This window comes from Rhyacophila brunnea, unplaced genomic scaffold, assembly GCF_057557595.1.
Source record: "Rhyacophila brunnea isolate RB1 unplaced genomic scaffold, BYU_Rbru_1.0 scaffold_3, whole genome shotgun sequence".
Lineage (NCBI taxonomy): Eukaryota > Metazoa > Arthropoda > Insecta > Trichoptera > Rhyacophilidae > Rhyacophila > Rhyacophila brunnea.
The window spans coordinates 328,982-351,240 of NW_028232965.1; the positions used below are offsets into that span (position 1 = coordinate 328,982).

General features: G+C 34.0%; 1 protein-coding gene across 1 annotated transcript in view; it reads right to left on the reverse strand.

Moving 5' to 3' along the window:
• Nucleotides 1-3,034: 3,034 nt before the first annotated feature.
• Nucleotides 3,035-22,259, reverse strand: part of LOC147067717 (27 kDa hemolymph protein-like) — a 36,856-nt gene continuing 17,631 nt past the window's right edge. Inside the window, exons 3-6 of the mRNA XM_085952508.1 lie at nucleotides 7,563-7,675; nucleotides 6,920-7,083; nucleotides 5,784-6,061; nucleotides 3,035-4,163 (exon numbers count right to left, since the gene is read on the reverse strand). Coding sequence (XP_085808634.1) covers nucleotides 4,014-4,163; nucleotides 5,784-6,061; nucleotides 6,920-7,083; nucleotides 7,563-7,675 — 705 coding nt within the window. The 3' untranslated portion in view covers nucleotides 3,035-4,013. The remainder of the gene's footprint in view (nucleotides 4,164-5,783; nucleotides 6,062-6,919; nucleotides 7,084-7,562; nucleotides 7,676-22,259) is intronic.

A 22,259-nucleotide genomic window follows, 5' to 3' on the forward strand; every position in this document is an offset into this window, starting at 1 on the left:
GCAGCTACGTCTATCTCGGACAGCAGGTGTCCATAGACGGAAGCATGCACGATGAAATTGCTCGAAGAACAAAGCTGGGATGGAGTGCTTTCGGACGTCTGAATAGTATCTTCAAGAGTGACCTACCATTATGTCTTAAGCGTAGGGTGTTCAACCAATGTGTGCTACCCGTGCTCACGTATGGCTGCGAGACGTGGACCCTCAACACGAGAGATGTCCAAAGGCTAAGAGTCACACAGCGAGGCATGGAGAGGTGCATGTTGGGCATCACGCGAAAGGACAGTAAGAGAAACGAATGGGTTAGGAAGCAGACAGGAGTACGCGATGTAATAGACATTGCCAAACAGCTGAAATGGAGATGGGCGGGGCACATTGCTCGCCGAAAGGACGGCCGCTGGACAAATGACGTCATCCAATGGTACCCAAGGGGTAGGAAACGGCCACAGGGTCGCCCTAAAAGCCGCTGGATTGACGAACTGGTAAAGTTCGGCGGAAATACGTGGCAGCGAACGACACAGGACCGAGAGAGTTGGAGAAAGCTTGGGGAGGCCTTCATCCAGCAGTGGATTGACCCCGGCTGATGATGATATAAGGAAAAGTAAAATGAAACCTAAAATCCAATCTATATGCCACATTATTTCAAATGGATGCATTTGAATTATTCCAAGAGCAGATTTAGTCGCTCACTGTCTGACAGAACAGTTTGGCGGACATTGTCGACAGGAAATGACAGTGGAGTAGCGATCTATTTTAATTAAGTAATATAAATATTTTGTAACCAGGTCACATTTATTCGGCTTCTATAATGGTATACCTATATTATGTATATTTGAAAATAAAATGTGTTTTGTCAGTACAAAGGATAAAAAATCGGTGTGTGTACTTTATGTACGCGCGTTAGAAGTTACACTTTTTTGGCGTAACAAAACAAAAATAATAAAACAAAAAAAATTATCCCATGTCCCAATAATTTACGTAAGTAGAAAATACGATAAAATAATTGAAGAAAGATATTTAATACAATTAATAAAGTTTTGATTAAAGGCATAATCAAATTATTTTTACACAATTAAACAAAATAATATGATAATGTCACAAAATCTTAACTTCAATAAAAGCTACTCAAATAAAAATACACTGATCATTTTTCCCAAAGGCAGCCAAAGGAAGTATAACTTAAAAAATGTTTTATATTGTACTCCATAGTAATTAAAGCGATTGAATCAATAATTTATTCACAACTAATTTTTTTGAGAATTGTGATATTTTATACGATTTTAAACATACCTAAACTTTAAGAAAATGATTGACTGTCAATATAACTATCAATACATGGATCTGTCCGAATGCATCATTTTGCTCGTTGGAAGTGCCTTTATCGAGGGATTTAATGAAGACTAATAAATTAGATATCAATACATACTTACTAACTTACACGAGCGGATCCACGGCCCGTGGCCTACTACACGATGCCATTCTCTGCCGTTCCGAGGTCTCTCTCCAGTCGGTCACACTTGTGCGTTTATGTCATCTGCATTTAGAGCCGTGAAAAAATGATTGAACGACAAGGTAGTTTTTTCTACATTTTTGTCTTTAAGATGGAGTGAGTATTCAGTATATATATGTGAAATAGAAAATGTTTTGTTTTAATATTCTTCATTCGTTGCTTACCAATCCATATATGGATCAATAAATTCACAAATGTCAACGTAAAAAGTGGACATCTGTTACGAGTTGATGTGTCAAAAACATCTGCCAAGCAGTTTGATTAGTGACACGAGTGACGCTAACTATTTTTAAATGCATAACAAAGTAATTATTATACTGTGAAATGGAATGAGATTAGACCGATGCTATTTTGAAAACTTAAATAAAAAAAAAGGATAAATAGTGATCCCGCATGGAGTACTTATATGTATTTAGTATGTTATGATTATTGTTTTTCAAGAAAATATTGCATTTTTGTATTGCTTGTTATTGATACCAGATGGAAATCTCCCACAGGAGACTACCTCAAAGGGCGGACCGAACCATCATATTTCCCAAAATACCACAGCCTACGTCCACTCTTCGCGGTGATCGCAACCCTCGGCCGAGCGGAACCCGTCTCCTTGAAATTCAAATTCGTCAAACTCCCGCCAAAACAGACACGGTCTATCAAAAACGGCCGCTCGCGCCGCCACTAGTCAATCCGTCGGTAAAACAGAGAGGTTCCCGACCGACGGATGAACATGACGCCGCCTGTCAGTTGAACGCGCGCAAAAAGCTCTCTCTTACCTCAACCGCCGAACCAACAGCATCGACCGCAAAATCTCTTCTCGCCTTCGCTCGCCTCGGACGCGAAGCCAAGCCAGCATTCCGGACAGCCCGCCAAAAAGACCACATCTGACATCGGCAGATCGCCACGCCGCTAGCACTGACTCGCCTCGGATGCCAAGCAATCAATCAGCAGCCCAGCCGCGACACCACGTTGCAGCCCGCCAATTACCAACCGACCGCCAACGACGACAATAACCTGTATCGTATCTGTAACGACTACCCTGCAATACGATGAAATAAACCAGCCTTGACCAAATACCCCGTGCGTTTCTGTCCCCCACCCCCGCTTTGACCTTGACGTTATCACGGCCTGCCATCTCCGCTTCAGAGCGCGCAGAAGGCCGGTGATATTATGTTACAGGCATATTAAAAAGTCTCCTTATTCTCTCATACCTCGGTGTCAATACTCTTCTTCCGATTATCGATACAACACTTTTTCTTTTAATATGATGGCCCTGCCCTATCTGCATCCCTCTCATCTTGTTGGCATTTCTGTGTTTGGATTATGTCGATGTCGAGAAAAATTCAGATGCCCGAGTGCAGGTTATGCAGGTTATGCAAGGGTTATGTACGGGTATTCTTAGTTGGAATATTAAAAAAAGGATTATTTTCTTTGGTGCAAAAATAAGATTAAAAATCATGAAATCATTAGGGTTGATTCCGCTATCGGTGTTTCTCTTACAACTTCCTCCGATGAAATTAATTAACAATGCCATTAAAAAATACACTTTTTTTTATTTGAATTTGTTGTCGGTTACATGCTTAATTATCTATCATACTCGCTACATCGTCAATAACGTATTGTGAGCGGTGAGTGTTCTATACAATCAAAAAACTGTAATCTACTTTTGACACATTTCTTCATCAATTTTTTGGTAAAAATAAAAGTCTCGTGAAGAATGAGATCGGATAATTAAAACATGGGGTTTTAAGTATAAAATATTTGTCGCCGGACATGACAAAAATATTTCTTAAACCATAGGTACTGTTAATTGAGCAGTCTTGAAAACATTTATGATTGCTTTTTGATATTTTATTAGGGTGAGAATTTTCCAAAAATATTTTTTTATTTATAGCGTATTTTATACCTATCAGATATATTTGGCATCTTTCATATATTTATGTAGGGTTTAAATTTAAATATACATAAAAATTTTGATCCGTAACATGCGTGAATGCAGTATTAATTATTATAAAATTTATATAACATTTACAATTAAAATAATATTGGTCCATCAGCATAGAAAGAAAATATTGAAAACTTATAACTCCCTACTTATAACTAAGTCAAAATATTACATTTCATAACAGGACAATGTTAAGTATACACAGAAAATGATCACATGATATGTTAAGTTTCTTCATACTTAAATACGTAGGTATGCATCGTTTGAATACATCAACAAACTTTAAATAATCACATAAACGCGCCTATCGTCTAACCTATAAACTTTCATTTGCTTTATCTGTCACTGCATTATTTGATGTCTTATGCTCACCTCTAAATGGGTGACTGATTATTTCAATCTTTATTATAAGTTAAAAAAAAATATCGAGAGAGCGAATCCTCGACAAGACAAAGTTACATATAAATAAAAAATATACAACGTATCACCCGTATTTTTTTTACGCTACGGAATGCTTTACTAGGATTCAAACAAAGCGGCATACCAGTAATTATAAGTTGTTGTTAGTTAACACAGTGCGAAATTATGGGAGTCAGACTTGACAAGATGCAGAGCAGCGAGCGCTACGAGGAACCAAGTGATGGAAAGTGACGCAGCAGAGTTGGGAGCCACGGACTTCTCTACTACGGGCGAGCGGTCTCGTTTAGTTATGTCGGCCTGCAATAACAAAACACATTGTCCATTGAGTGCATTCTCGGTAAGTATTCAAACACACAGTGAAAAACAAATAGGTACTTATTCGAGAATTTGATCAAGAGATTATTTTGATAACCTAACATTTATATTATTATTGTATTGTAAATGATTTTGTACAGTCCAAGATGAACATGTTTCATGTTCGAAATGGTTAATGTATGTAGTAATTGATAAATCAATACAAATATAATATCCGTATATTTAATTTACGGAATTGACTGATTAGAGTGAATCTAAAATTGTGTTGGAATGCTTGCGGTTTTTGACAAATTTGAACTAACAGGTTGAAGTTTACAACTAGTGCATCAGCGTCTGTAATGTTGAATGAGTTGCAGCTGACATAACATTAATCATTAGTCTTATTAGTATCCTTCTTTTAACTTCACTTTCTATATTTTTATCTTTTATCTATATAGGATCTTCAACATCTTCGGTCAATACAGTTTATATTAGTCAATGTCAGTTTGAATTCAATCATTAAATTAAAGGAAAATGAATACCTAATTAATTAATCGTCTACAGATAAATAAAATAAAATATACAGTATAACCTCGTTTTTACATGCCCGGAATTCACGTTTTCCCGGCAATTGCGTGTAATTTTTTCAGTCCCGATGTATTTCAGTACATTTAATACCCACATTTACGTTTTTCTTTCCCGCGATTTACATCGGAAATATTCAAAATATGCGAGTTATGCGCGCTTGACAATGATTGGCTCGTGACATTCGAACGGCGTAAGGTCTTTGCAGGGAAAACTCCGTGTCTTTAGAACGGCGCACGGTGATTGGTCGGCGAGCGACGCTGTGATTGGCCCGAGTTCGGCGCATAACAAGGTGATTGGTCCATTGGTCGCCATCTTTTCTTTTGGCATCGTGTTTGTGTTTTGTATACACTCCGTCTGTCATTATTCTGTCATCAGTCTTACAAGTTCGCAGTTTATTTATTTCATATTGGGGTGAGGACCCCAACAAATTTAAGATGTCCATTTTAGATGCAATACATTATACCGTTAAGGCATGGGGTGAAATAACCGACTCTACCATCAAGAATTGTTTCCAGAAAGCTGGGATATACAAGGAGCAGGCTGAAGATGTACACAGTACCCAAGAAAATATCAAGTGTCATGTTATAGAAGGCTGGGAAAGGATTTCAGACCAACCCCTGGAGGATTATGTAACATTGTTGACAGTCATTTAACACCAGCAGACTTGTCTGATGAAGAAGAGGTTGATATTCCGACAAAAGAAGAAGCAATGAAGTTCATCGAGGGTTTAAAAACCTACTTTACAAGCTTTGCTGATATTCAAGATGGCACTTAAATGTTTATATAGTCTTGAAAGAGAATTACATAACAAAAAAAACAAAAATGCAACAAACTTTTTTAATAAAAAATAAAAAAAAATTCAATAAAAATTTAAATTGATTGTTGTTTTTTAATAAAACGTTATTTTTTTAGAAACATAAAATTTAAATGTTCTTTTTTTCAATACCCCCCTTTTTGGAAGCTACTTTTTGTAGTCACTCTTTTGGAAAGATTTGATAAATGAAATGAAAAATATAATATATAGTATATACACACCTTCACATTGTGACAGGGCGTCACCTGTCTGATGAACTTGAATAAAGATTCAGCGATATTGCTGGGAGTCGGCTCTTCACATGATTCGAGCTCTTTAACAATACAGTCTTGAAGTTTCAACATGTCCCTGCACTGATCATCCTGCAGGACGAACTCAGGCAAATTTTCCAGGGACGGAGTCTCCTTGGGAAGGTACTTTGACATTGTGCTGTTGACGCATCCTTGAATCGCTTCTTGCTTATCCATTAGGCATTCTGGACCTCCTTCCGCGATGAACACTGCAAAGTAAATATATTTCAAAGCTGCCAATTGTATTGAATACCCTCTTATTGCAAAGAAGGCGATTTTAAAAGAACCATTGTGAACTGACCGTTTGTGATGATAGTGGATTAAGCTCTTTTTACTATAGAAGTATGAAAAAAAATGAATCTTTGACTGCATAGCATAAGTAAAAATCAGAGCTGCGGAGCTGGGATATTCGTAATTCGAAGTAATCACAAATCTCTTGACAGCTTTTTGTAAACACATTTTATTTTATGTGTATTATATGCAAAATTGTTACAATCAGAATTGGAGCGAAGTTGAATTTTTTTAAATAACTCCACAGTACCTACTTTAAAACTTGCTAAAACTTTGGAATGTCAAATAATAATATGGGCAAATATTATTAATTGTTTCTCCATGCTATAGAATTGTGGTACCTAAGTATACATACGATGAGTTAATTTTAATCACAATTTGGAAACCTTACAGTAAATATTAGACAGCGAAATCATGACTGAAAGAACTGAAGGAATTCCTATAAAAGGGGTATCAATATAATATTTATAATATGCAAAAACCAAAATTTTCCAAAAGAGGAAAAACACTTGCTTACTCAAAATGTAATTTTAGTTTTTTCATAATATAGACCCCACCCTGTTTACAAGGACGCCTGCATTTTTCTTTACATATTTATTATAGTCAGAAATGACTATCGCCATCTTTTTCCTGTACGTAGAAAAGAATTTTAATGAATTTTTCAAGGTAAAATATATTAGTGACAGTTACTGTCGTCACTGACTACTGTTACCATTCTCAATAGGAACTAACTGTTAATAAATGAAAAAATTCAGCGGGATCAAAAAAAAACTCACGGGCAATCCTGTCGCCCTCCTTATAGCAGATAAAGTTGGCAAGGCTCTCGGTGATGTTGAGTACAATTCGAGTGTTGCCGCGCTCCTTCTCGTTCAAGCACGGTTCAATGGAGTGGGTCAAGTTGGCAACGCATGTCTTGAACTGAGGTGTTTTACGGCAGTATCTGGAGAATTTTTTGTTAATAGTTTAGTATGTGATTGTATAGCATCCCTCAAAATCAGTTCCGATGCATTCAAGTCATAGATGGAATTTTTTTTATTGAATATTTAGCCCCTGTAGTAATTATAACTGACAAACTGTAGGTTTAGTCAAATTTATATTATATTAATGGATTCCCTATAATTTCCGGTATTTACGCAAAATTCACCAAAATTTTACTGTCCGTGTTTCAATTCAAAGAAAGAATTTAATCCTGCAAATATTTTTATGCACCCCCCCCCCCCCCCGCCCCCGATTGTATTCAATCACTACGTTTTGTACTATGGATGATAAAACATCATAATTGACTACAAATTTGTAACATTAGAATTAACAACACATATTGTATAATTGTTTGTGATGGAATCGTGAATGTCTAAATAAGAATTTATGTTATTTATGTAAATAACAAACTTAGGTATACACCTATTTCCGTATACCTACTTTTTGAATACTACGTCGAGATCTCCAGTCGGTTTGGCATCTTCAATCTCCTGCTTTATGGTTTCGAAGTTTATCAGCGAAGTGAGACACTTTTGGAAATCGTCCTTGGCTGTCTGAAAATGAAAGATAATTTGATTATAATTAAGTATAGGTATAGTATATATGCGAGTTGTTCCGCATGTAACTCTCCAACGGAGAGAATCTCCCCAGCCGAAGGTGCAGAGGAACCCAAGGCTCTGTGTTACAATGAACAGTAAGTTGTTAAACTCTCCTATTTTCTTCCTCTCGTTAAACGATGTTGTTTTTTCGATAACCATTATTCTTTTGTGCCCTCCCGTGCAGGAGGTATAATGGTGGCTATTTACTGTGGCAGGATGAGGGTGGGAGGGTATTTACGATTACTCCTGTGAAATTTGAACATCAAACCAGAAGTTTATTATAGTTTAGATACTTTTTTATATTTACTGCAAATTAAATATCATTCTAAGATGGCCTTGCGGCTAAAGCGTCGGCCTATAGCGTCGTGGGTCTGATAAGTACACAATATTGTTTTTCAATTTGTGTATAAGTCAGAGTATGGACCTAATAGGTTCAGCAAATGGCTGACATCTATTTCTCGTAAAATCAAAAATCTGTTAAGGCTATACCTCAGCTGAGGCATGGTCTAAAAAGATCGTAACTATGCGACGCGCGGATTGTGCTAATGATGCGTGCCGAATGGAACATAATTTGTCATAAAAATTCGACATGCGTTCATTTAGTGTTATGTTTATTGTTATATTAGTATTAATAAATATATAGTCATTGACATGTTTTCTTTTTCGAATACAGGCATAACGTTTTTTAGTCATCTTTACACGATATAAGAATATACTCTTAAGACGCCTTCACAAAAAAAAATCGACATGCTCCCACCTCGAATGCCGCTCGGCGATTGGCGACGAAGCGAAATTTCGCCCCACCTATTGTTGAAAATTATTTGCCATTTCACTTATGTATGCTCTTAATACAAACCTCCACTCTGTGGAGGCCCATATGATCTTATTAGGATCGGACATGGTCGGAAAAAAAAATTAACATTCTAAATAAACCACATCAGAACGAACATAAAAATATAAACAGAAAGATAAATAATATGTATATAATATGTAGGTCCCTACCATTAAATACTATATTAAAAAAATCTTTTCATATTTTTAGCCTAAAAACCTCACGTTAACCGTGGTAGGTATCCTCTTTTCGGTAATAGCGCCGCATGACCTTTTATAACTTTCTTTTTAGACCAAGCCCAACCTAACCTTACCTAATCTACCCCAACCTAACCTTAGTGTGTGATAATGATGCATCTAAATGTATGAAAATATCAAACTTTAAATTTAACAATAATTATTGGATCGAAAAGCATCTGTGCCAACAGAAAAAGGTATTTAATATAATTGTCTACATGGGATACTGTTTCCGCTAAAAAAAAAAAGATAAATGGTCATGCGGTCCGGAGGTTGGAGTGGACCTTTTTTGAGTTGCTCCACTCCAGAACTTAATACTTGCTCCAGCTCCGCTCCGGGTAAAAAGTTTTAATAGGTATACAAATATTTAAAAAAAGTAGTTTTGAAATAAGGTTAATTATTAATTATATTAAACAAAACCGACAGCAAATCGTCTTTCATTATCTGCATCTTTTGTGAAAAAGTATCACTCGGCAGTGTTGCCGTATTTCAAATAATTCCAGTGTTGCAAAGTGTCAACTTTATTATGTATAATATTATTATTGGATTTTAGGATTAAAATTTAATAATACAAAAAAACATCCGGAGCAATCGGGGCATCCAGAAAATTTTTCGGTGCTCCGGGTAAAACCTCATTGCTCCACTGCTTCATGCTATGCTCCAAGCTCCGCTCTGATGCAGTCATCTGCAGCACTATACCCTCTTTTTTCTAATTAGGTAGGTACCTACTTACCAGAATATGGTAACCCAAGTATAAATAACTGTGAAAAGGCCTCAGAAATATATCAATAATGTTTGTTTTTTTTGGTTATGTTAAAAATTACGGTCTTGAAAATTGCGCCTATCTTTGCAATTTATTCCTCGAGTAATAATAATTAATTTACCACAAGAAATAATGAATCATAAAAACAAGCGAGTAAGTCCGGTACCTAAGTGCTTCTTCTAACAAAAAAAACAAGGAAATTTTCGGCTTCGTAAACCCAGAGGCCGCGGTATAAAAATCACAACAATAAGCCGGGGGTTTTGAACCTGCGGTCCTGTTGGCCATTAAGTGCGGCGTTTTGAATGAATTCAAAGGTAACCAAGTTTTTCCTGTATAGGTAGGTACCTAATATTTCTGTCACGTCAAAATAAATACCTAGTTACAAAAATCGCCGTAACGTATACGCAATACAACTAATTTGTGTATTTATTGGTCATATCATAGGTTTGTGTATTTATTGGCCATATCATAGGTTTGTGTATTTATTGGTCATATCATAGGTTTGTGTATTTATTGGCCATATCATAGGTGGTACACTCAATCGCAATCACATTATTTTTTTTGAAAATAATACATAGTATTTAGGTTTTTACAAAATAATGTACTTACATTTTAAAGTGCATCTGTAGTTATGTACTTGAATGCGGTCTTCTAAGTTCTAACCAGAAGTTTTTACCTACTTTATTGTATTGATTCGTTATAGGTATAAGTTAGAGTTCCCTAGAAAACCCTCATCAGACCCATATTAACCTATGGGTCGGAATGCTGGGCTTTATCAAAAAAAGATGAGAGGAAGCTGGATATCTTTGAAAGAAAGATATTAAGAAGAGTCTTCGGAGCTGTATGCGAGGAGGATGGCACGTGGCGAGGAAGGTACAACCATGAAATATATGCGTTCTATGAAGATCCCCCTGTAGTCTCACACGTGAAAGTGGGGCGACTTCGTTGGGCAGGCCATGTCTCAAGGATGGAAGACACCCAACCATAAAGAGACTTCTCGTCAACAGACCAGAAGGGAGAAGGAGGGTCGGGAGACCTAGACTGTATAGAAAGAGACCCAGCATCTCTGAGACCATGGCGGTGGAGGGAGCTTGCGGCAGACAGAGGGGAGTGGAGACGTTTCCTGGAGGCGGCCAAGACCCACATTGGGTTGTAGTGCCGATGATGATGATAAGTTAGAGTTAATAGTATCCGGTGTCAGTGTTTAGTTGTCTTTTGGTGAGTGTACACAGTGCCTGAAGATGCCGAAAGGCGAAACCCGGGTCACAAAAAAACGACTCAAATGGAATAGTACAAAACTTAAATCCATTAGAAATTAAGTTAAAATAATTTTGCTATAATATGTATGTACCTACATACACAGATAGAATATTTAATTACAACTTGTAGGACTTTGGCATCGGTCTGTCTTGTTTGCAGTAATAATAAAATAAAATTGTCATCGGATGATTGTGGTGCACAACGCTACAAAATGAATATGCAAATATCACTTACTACACAGGGTCAAGTAAAAAAGGATGCACACAACATAGACAAGCAAGTACAATTAAATCTTATGTCGACTCGAAAATCTTGATAGCTTGAGCTAAATCCAAATCTACATCATAAAATTGAGCAATTAATAGAAAATAATTTGACAAGAAACTAAGAGAGCGGAGAATGATCAATATAATACGATGGGAAAATAATGCAGTCCGGCCAATGCCAATGCCAAAACCATGCTCATATTTTAGCATCTTGTCTAACTATTATAAATTATAATATTAGGTAGGTACGTAGAGACTTAACTACCGGGGCCCGAAATGGATCGGATCTGCTTTCGCTTTCTTTCCGAGACTATCGCTTCGATTCGGAGAAGAATTAAAAATTGCATTCCGGTTCGTGAATTATTATGAAAATAATTTTATTTTACATTTCCAATGTCTCCAGGGTCTATGGGCGATCATGTATAGGCAGGCAGTGATTACTTCTTATTAGGCACAGAGGAAACGTAACGTTATGTTTTTACGTTTGCTTGTCCATTATTAAAATCACGATTCATGAGATATCCACAGGTGATTAAAATATCATTTAAAACGGTATCTATGCAATGAAGTAATATTAATAAAAAATTCAAGATTGTTATATCCGTAATTTACACGATTTGTACAGAAGCCGGATTCGTGATTCGTGATACATTTCAAAGTTCAAACGTACGTCAATGATAACTTGATAATGATAATTGATAACACAATTTTATTTACTACTGAGAAATAATGATTAGCAATTACAGGGCATTACTTATTAAATGAATAATGTTAACTAATGATTAATGAATGTAATGAATTGGTGATATTCAAATTATTACTTCTTATGACTCTTAGTACCTACATCTATTTATTAGATTGAGAATAATATCTACAATAAACCAAAGAAAATCAGATTACTCTTTTTGGTGACATTGTGCAATACGACATCGCCGCAGTCGACATTGTATTATTGATGATCATGAAGATAGTACATACTTACCTCATTTGGTTGTATTACTATTAAGTACACATTATTTGTATACAAAAAATAGTATTAGTATGTCAAATATTGTACCTACCTGTAAATGGAACAATATTAGGTATATTGAATATATTACGTTGATGTAATATTAGGTATAACTGCATTGAATCGGAAGTTGGTGTCGGCAGCTCTTTGACATAATATTAGATAGTTATTGGTTACCCCCGTTTCATACGCAGCGAATATTATCGCGCGACTATTTTCCATCAAGCGGTTGGAACGGAACATGGAACTGTACAATATAAGTTATGTTATCACACTTATCACAGTACACTGGCCGAAAGGCTTCTCCCGCTAGGGTCTGGGTCAGGGAACTGAGAAATAATGGGAACTTAAATACCCAACGGCTGTGGAGTAACAAGCAACCGATCTCGAATGTGGAAGAATATGGGATAAACTTAAACACGCGTAAATAATACGCTTATCCTCCGTTCTGACAACTGCTCTCGTATTTGAAGGTTGCAACACACACTATGTCACGTATATAATGTGTGGATCATTTTCATAGGACACACACATTCAAAACCCTGCGTCAAATGTGGTGTATTGGAGTATAGCCTATCGAAACTATATTAATTTATTAATCTGTTATATGGTCTGGGTCATTGCATTTTTATATAAGTACATTTGAGTTGCCCAGAGTCATAACTCACATTATTCAAAAAATCGAGTTTTGAGATAATAGCAAAAAACCACCAGAGTACTGTTTTTTGTAATATAAGAAAAATATTGAACTCTTTTGAATATTAATGAGTGAGTCGATTTACTTTTTATTATTTTTAAAATATAAGCATATAATACTCATAAGGCTGCAGACACACAGCACACTATGATAAATAGAGCTCCCTAATTGGTTAGAAAGGACTTGATGACAGAACTCACATTATTCATTGAAACATGTGAATAATGACACCAATAGTTTTGTCAACGATTTTCATACGTATATGTTTTAAATTTTAACTTTTTAAAGTGACTTGATAGCCAACTAAGAATCACTGGTGCCTTATCTTATAAGCATTGGCAGTATCAACAATAATGTTATTGGAAGACTGTACTCTGTGGGTATCCTATTCGATGAATGTAAATACTTCTTTCTATTATTGAGAAATATTGTGAACACAAAAAATATTGTTAATCAAAGTCATCGGATATAATTATTACACAAAATTATAAAAAACACAATACCTACCTATCATAATTCTGATCTGAAACATTCTTGGGCGATAAGCACAAAGTTTTTATTCGAAGCGCAATTAAATATTGATAAAAAAAATCTTATGAACGCTAGAGAGAGTCATACCTACATTGCAATCAATACATACAAGGACGACGTAAACTGTCAATTTCCAATAATTACTGATACCATACCACATGCTTATAAGGTTATATAAGTTATGTTATAATAAGTTATAAGCTTATAAGTAACGTTATAAGATAATAAATGTTATTTTATTTTACTTATATTATAATAAAATAACATTTTACAACATAATACCTAATATAAGTAACTGTGAAGTATTTGAATTACATTATAATAGTACTTACCTATAGGTAATTTATAACAAATTAAAATATAACAATTTGACTTGAGTACCTAATTAAGATAAAGTTAATGTTTTGATTTGAAATAGCGATTTTACTATTCTGCAATATCAACAATTAGTGAATTATATTGCTTCAAACCAAAGTAAGTACATATTTCAAATCAATAGAATTTATATTGTTATCTATGCTTATTCATTAAACTTACATTTCATGATAAACATATTATTTTATTTTGATATTACGCCATAGTAGTCATTCCGCAGGGCTTCTTACATTGTAATAAAATGACAAACTCAGTGAATAAACGGTGTCTTCCGGCATATAATAATTGTGAAAAAGTGTATTTTGAACGTTTTTTATTGGTTTAGGTATATTAACCAAGGCAACTCTGGCAACGAGCGGTTGAACCGTAGACGTTAGCGGCCTCGCACCGGTCACATCAACGCAACGCATTGTAAATTTATGTAAATTTCAATTTATCGAAGTTTTGTACTATTTTATGGGAATCGGTCTTAGCAAAAAAATACTAAACTGAAAACCCATGATTATCAATTATTTAATTAGGATAAATAAATTAATGTCCATTTTTTCTATTTTAATCTAAGTTAGAAGAATGGCATTGTTTTTAAATAAGTAGGATATCAAATACGGGCGTACAAATTTAATAAATTATTATCGATTCGACAAAAATTCATTCAGCTTGAATGATTTTCGGCCAGTTCATAATGTTGCGGCTTGTATGTATATTCAAATTTGAATTATAACAAGGGCATTTATTTATCATTTTATCAGTAATGCTAATGATTCTAATGAATAATGATAGAAGCAGTCAGTGGCGGCTCGTAAATTTTGAAAGCGGAGGTCACATGATTTTCTGAATAGTTGAAAAAACCTGTGTAATTATTGTTCTAACAATAATGCTAAGTAACCGATTTATATTTCTTAATATACTTAGGAAGGTGTAGGTAGACCACCCTCCACGTACCTAACCTTGCAATTTGGAATAGATTTTTTTGAATTATTTGATGAAATCAGCCAATCAGGCGCTGGGAATACACTTAATACGCAGTGCGTATTACACACAAATCTTGTCACTGTGTACCCACCTACAATTAAATTGCAAAGTTACGTGGATGACACTGTACATACATAAGTAGATATAATATATTTGTTGTTGTTTGTTTTATTTAACAGATTATAATATATCCACTTATATTATTTCATTAGCATTATAGAATCCTATATGTCTTGCAAATAATGAAATTGTCGAGTAATCCATATTTCAAAGGTCAAGAAACGTTGAGTACATAATATTATAAGACATGAGACAACTGACAACTCGGATGATTATAAATAAATTACACACATTTTGATTTAATCAATAAAAAAACTTCAACCTTAGGATCGACCGATCGAGGAAGCGTCACTATCATTTACTTGGTAATAAGACTAATACTAATAAGTAATAATTATTAATCAATAAGAACCATATGTAATATTATAGATATTATATTTTATAAAATATATGTAATATTAATAATTGTCAAAGATCTTCGATGGTCTAAGGCGTCTCTGGGGAAACTTTTTGGATGAAGGGCCACATCAGGAATATAGAATGAACGGCGAGCCGCTAGTAAAACACTATTTTTATACATACATTGTGCCATGGTCCCCATAAGAGGGGGGGGGGGCTGACAGGGCTCTGGTCTGGGGGCCCGGTGTGGCGAGTGGATCAAATAAGTGAGATAAAAATTTGCTCTAATAGAAAAAAAAATCTAGGCTAAGGCACTATTTTACTTCAAGAATATTAACATTCTAAAATATTTGGTTATGCGATACAATTTTTGATCATTGTGTGTCGATAGATACTCGATAATTCCATAATAAATTCAAGTATGTAGATGTTTTCAAAAATACAAAAAAACGCTAAATTACACTTAATACCCATAATTTTATCTCGAACACCATTTTGGAAAATGCTTGTATAGTGTCACATAGCCTTTTACCGATAGGTAGGGGGCCCCGCCTAAGAATGTAGCCTGGGGGTCCGTTTCACGATATGGGGACCATACATTATGTATTATCATGTAAAAGGAATTTCAAGATTAAAAAATAAATGGATTTGAAAGGAAGAATGAAACTGTTTTACATTTTTTTTAGTTGGAGGTGTCAATTTTGTAGTTGAAATTCTTAAAACTGCTTGTAAATTTTCATCGGTGACGATCGATGCTCGATTGTTAAGACTTTTTATCGATATCAAAAATGTTTGTTCACATAATATTCTGGGTAGGTTGATAAAAAAATAACCAAAATTTTTCGAGCAGAATCTTTAAGTTGTTCGAATTTGTCCGAATTAAGAGTAAAATTTGCAGATTTCTTCTCGACGGTGCAATTCGTGTATATTCAAATTTAAATTTATAAATGCGTTAATGTAGAAAAAAGGAAAAGTTTTTTTCAGAAATACGATTAAAACTCGCGGGCCGCAGTTTGCCCAGACCCTGTCTAAAAGCCTGCCTCACTAAACTTTCACGAATGACGCGATGACATAATTATTTTAGTTCATCGAAATCTTGTTTGTTAATGTTGTTGTTGAAACATTGTTATGTTAGAATTATTGTTACATACTACCGACTTGAAAATCCCGATTCTTGTAAAATAAATTATTACCTATAGCCTTCACAATAATATTATTATGACATTAGTAGTTGCTAGTTGTAACGTGCGCGTAATTGCACATTAGGTAGGTACCTACATAATGCTTATGTAATAATATAATTTAATTGAAACGCTTGCGCAATGTTTTTAAACTATTATAATACTTGTAACTATGTAGGATAATATAATTATGTAAGTGCCTCCCGAACTACTGTTCGCGGAACATTTTATACCTATCTAGTAGACTAGACTGTACGAAGCGACCTAATGAGAAAATCGCAAAAAAATAATCATCAAAAATCCTTATATTTCCCTAAAATTCTTGAAAACTGTGACACAATCATAATCTGTGTATAATCGGTTAATTGTATGCCTTTCTCAGAAATTAAAGAATATCGACGTATCTTTTTAAAATCTCAGTTTTAACCATTTTATCGTTCACGTCGGTAACCCCGAATTGCAATCTTCACTTTCATATCACTATGTACTATATTTTATTGTATTTATTAAGGAAACAAACAGTTACATATTGATTACAAAAATTTAAAATATAATAATGAAAAGTTATTGCAACCAGCAAAGGTACTCTATGACAACATCTTCTTGGCTACGTGTTAAAACTGTGAACTAACATGCTCCTCCCATTTTAACCGCACTTCCATTATAGACTAACAAGCTCCTCCCATATAGTCGACAACAGCTCCTTCCTTCACGTAGCCAAGAAGATGTTGTCGTACAATAGATGCCCATATAAAAAAAATCTACACAGAAAACAATTTTTCTTAACAGCTCTGTCAAAAATACGTACTTATAATTATTATAAAATAATATTATATTGCGCACGCAATGTCATGGTTGCCGATTCATGATTTGACACCGACTAAAATCCTTATAATAATGATATATTTTATCATACATAAAATAGAATATGAAGGATAGATACCGTTTGAAACTATATTAGTGTATATTATTTGCAAAACGTCCACATAATAATGTGGTCAAAATCTAACAAAAATACGTACCTACATACTTATTCTATAATATTATGTAAGTATATAAAAAAAATTGAATTTTCCAAAAGCATACGAAAAAACTAAAACTTAGCGTCTTACAGAAACCAATAAGTAAATTAAATTGCCGACATGGCCAATTATATTTCACTTATTGTCATAATGTGAAAATACGATGGAAGAAAAAACTTAAGTTAAAAGCAACGGTTTGCGCGTAAAACAAAACCGCAGTTTGGTGCAAAATATCTTGAATTCTGGTCATACCGGAATTTGGAAATACATATATGTAATAATTACAAGATAAAAAGAGCTTTTTATATACAACATTTTTAATTTTTCTGTTGAATCATATAAACTTGACTTGCTAGCTTAAACGATCAAAAAAAATGTACATGATAGAAATAATACTGAAATGTCATTTTGATTTCCATAGTAACGCACGTATATATTAATAATTTAGTTGCCGGGACCCCAGACCTAGCAACCAATAATAGTGGATTGGATTACGGATTTCTTCCGAAATAACTTTTCATACAAAACAGAATTAACTGAAAATAAATTAAATTCTGCTTAAAGATGGCTAAAAGTATTAAAAAATGCATTGGCATCGTGTTCTGATATATTATAAAAGTTTCAAATGTCTAGCTAGTCGGGAAGATAGTTAAAAATCGATTGCAAGATTTGTACCGGACAAACAACCACCGGACAAATAGGAATACGAGCTAATAAAAACGTTGTAATATGCCATATTAACGGCTATAGTATAAATAAATATTAATATGTCAGACGCTCGCTTGCCCTGCTTTACCATCGCTGACTTGCCTACCTTGCGTTGCACGGCGACCGGTTTGACGACTTATTTAATTTTTGTCGTCCCTTTAACATACCTACTTCGCGTTTATCACAAAAATAGCCTCAGATAGTCAGATCTATACCTCAGCAATAAAGTCTAAGTTTAGTAGTGGGGATACAGTTTCTGTGATGACAACCGATTTGACAAATAATCGATAGAGAATACCAACTCAGTTCGATGCAGTGTTGCCATGTCTACTGAAATTTCAGTAGATCTACTGATTTTTTTTGCCAATATACTGAATTTTTGATTTTTTTTTTTTTGAAATTCAAGAAATCTACTGATATTTTTTGTGTTTCTCCATAATTGTAAGTTAACTATTTATTATGTCGTATTCTTATTTGTCCGGTGGTTGTTTATCCAGTACAAATCTTGCAATCGATTTTTAACTAACGTCCCGACTAGCTAGACATTTAAAACTTTTAGAATATATCAGAACACGATGCCAATGCATTGTTTTAATACTTTTAGCCATCTTTAAGTAGAATTGAATTCATTTTCAGTTAATTCTGTTTTGTATGAAAAGTTATTTCGGAAGAAGTCCGTAAAAAGTAAAACACTATTATCTGGGCTCCTAGCAACTAAATTATTAATATAAACGTGCGTTACTATGGAAATCAATATGAAATGTCAAAATGACATTTCAGTATTCTATATTTTATTCAGTATTTCTATCAAGTACAATTTTTTTGATCGTTAGTCAAGTCAAGTTTATATGATTCAACAGAAAATTTAAAAACGTTGAAGTACTTATATAAAAAGTTCTTTTTATCTTGTAATTATTTTAATAATAAACTTGAAATGATTTATGCACGATCTTTTTTGATGTGTTACACTTCTAAATTGACAAAGAAAGCATTGTAACTCTACCCAAGAGCGCCATTTTACCCATTAATATCATCATTGTTTACAATAAATTAATATTATTAGTTATTCTTATTACTCTTATTAGTCTTAAATCATATCTAATATACCACATTTTCCAAAATCTACTAGATATTTTATGAAATCTACTGTCTATTTTTTTTGTCTAAATCTACTGAAATTTTACATTTTGACTTGGCAACACTGGTTCGATGACTGATCGTGGACGATACCTATCCTATGCATGTCCACATTTATAATTTAATAAATAACAATAAATGATAGAAACTTGCGAACAAAAAGTTTATAACCGCGAAAAATTAATATTGTTCGACGCTCCTTCCTTTTGAACTGAGCTATGACAATTAATAATTAAGAAGTGATTGGCGTAAACTGATTTTGGAACTTCATGGTAAACAGTGACGTCCCTAGACAAAATGCCGCCCCATTTTTTATACAGTATTTTTTATCATCCTTTCATGTCTCCAATATCTAAGAAATGTATTGTAGGGTACATTATTAAAAAGATATATACCTACCACTAAAACTAACAAAATTAAATTTATAAATATTTTCCCCCAAAAGCGGGGATTTTTTTGACGTTGTTAATACAGTAGTTTCTTACATTTCATTTTTTCTATACATTAATTTGCTGTCTTGAGGAATTAAGGGCGATCAGTGTAGATTTTCTTCTAATGTAAAGATATTTTCGTTATTACTAAGTTTAGGTAGCTATTTCTATACCTAATGATTCTCCTCGATTTGCCGCCCTTCGAGTAACTGCCGCCCCCAAGCGACGCTCAATCTGCCTACCCCCACGGGACGTCACCGATGGTAAACATGTAAAATTGTTTCATAATGCACCGCGGACTGCATTTTGTGTTCTTGAGGAGTCCGCCAAATTTTAGAAGCAGACACCGCCTACGCCTGCCTATGCGATATATTGATTTTTTAAATCCGACATTCAAAAATATTTAGTAATTAATATGAGCATCAGACATCAATAATATTATTTATTGTGATTTATTTATGATTTTGACATGAATATCAATATGAGTAATATGAATATAATATGAGTAATATGACACATACTCATTGGCATAATAAAAATAACACTCATGTAACTATGAGTGATACAATGTGATAAACTGATCAAAGATAGATAGATAAAATAGTGAGTAGGTCTTGTGATAAAATAATTATATTGTTATTCATTATTATCTTCTTCCAATGACTCGGATACTTGGTATAAATGTTAAGTCTAGTACACACCGGAAACTTTTGTCGCCAACCTCATAAAATTTAACGACTATGTCTCGGAATAGGGTAATAAAATCGAAGGTGTTGCTACTTGTTGACGTTGCTCGTTTGTCCACACAGAGAGGCAACGTGTCGCGGCAACGTCATTTTTTCTTGTAAGCCACGGAACGTTCGCCTGATTATTATTATTTATTCGCATTTGTCGTGAGCCCGGGACACCTGCTATACCTACATATCAAAACGCGCTCGATATTTGCGGCTGGGACTCATGCACTCTTCAAAATGTAGGTACCTATTACAGTGAAATAAATATTATAGGTACTTATAGCTACCTATATTGCAATCTCAAAGGCGTTGGTGATCTGACACGGCTAACCCAAAATAGGTAGATGTAGGTTAGTACCTACTTCAATTTGGTCGATATAAACCTTAGAGAAAAAAACGACATCTTTGAATATAATATATTACGAATTTTGAAAATTTTAGTTGGAACACTGCTCGCGTGTTATAATAATGATGCAATTAGGGATTTCAATACCGGTACATATTTCATAACCGGTATTCAATTATTTATCGATACCGAAATACCAGTTTCAAAAATCCAATATACCGGTATTTTCGGTATTAAGAAACCGTAAGTACACGTTTATGTTTTTCGAAAATGAATGTGATATTATTTTGTCATTACTTACTACTACATACTATATTAAATTTAATGTATAGGACAGGACGACAATGTAGTTAAATAATATTAAAATAAAATCCCTCAATTAATATACTTGTATAATTGTCGCGATGAATTAACATATTTCAAAAAAGAAAATATTCATGGTAAATATTTCCAAACGTTGAATTTCAGCAAGGTTTTCTGTACCCGGACTTATGGTATTTGTAAAAATTAGCAGTTCTAAAATATCTATACTAATGATCTATACATTATTACAAAGGTCATCATAATAAAAAATGTAGTTAGGTTCTTTAGGTTGCCATACAATAGTGTTTTAAATAGATGTTAATAGTTATATTTATTGATAGGTACTTCTTTATTCTATAATATGTTTTGACGAATACCGGTATTCAATAAGAAATTCTGAAATACCGGTATTGATATATTCATTCGGTAATCCCTAGATACAATCACCGCGTGTACACATACAATGTATTGTCAATTCCAACCGCATTGGATATATTTACCCAAGCGTCGTGGTTGGAATTGCGGCACTTGTGATTGGGATGTTTTGGGTCCCAGATACACCTTTCTTCTCTGTAATGTTCAATAGCTGTGATAATTTTATCATTGTCCCAATGTGCCATGATTTACCAGTGTGTAGGTATGTAATATGACTAATATGTAATAACAAAAAAACAAAAGAACCACCGCCGCTGTTTCACGTGTTCCCTCAATGAAATATATAAAATGAATGACACTACAATAAAATTAAATCCGTCCAAAAAATATAGATACCTACTTTGTGTACCGATTTCGATATATTGCCGGTATCAATACTTTCTTTCGATGCCAATATTGATTGATATTCGATTGTTTGGACAAACATCATTTGATAATTTATGATAATTGGTACCGATATTTGCGAGTATTAATTTTTTGACCGCATTGACAGGTACTGTTTCTTTTCTCCAATACTCCAATGTTAATTAGTATTTTGAATTATTATTCGTGCATATTTCAATTATTTTTTACAGTTTCTACGTATGCGTACGTTAAAATGACTTGCGATATTGCATCCATAGATAATATAACCCAATCCTCATTATGACCTCAGCTTTTTTGACCAGAGCCTTTTTTTTAAAGGGAGGCGTAGTAATATGAAGTTTGGAAACCACTGCTTTATAATACGTAAGCGTTGTTTCTCAGAATTTTTTTTCGAGATTTCGGAGAGTAAAATACTATTTTGATTCTGTAAAAAATGTCACAAAATGCGTAATAAATAACTAATCAAAATAAGTGCT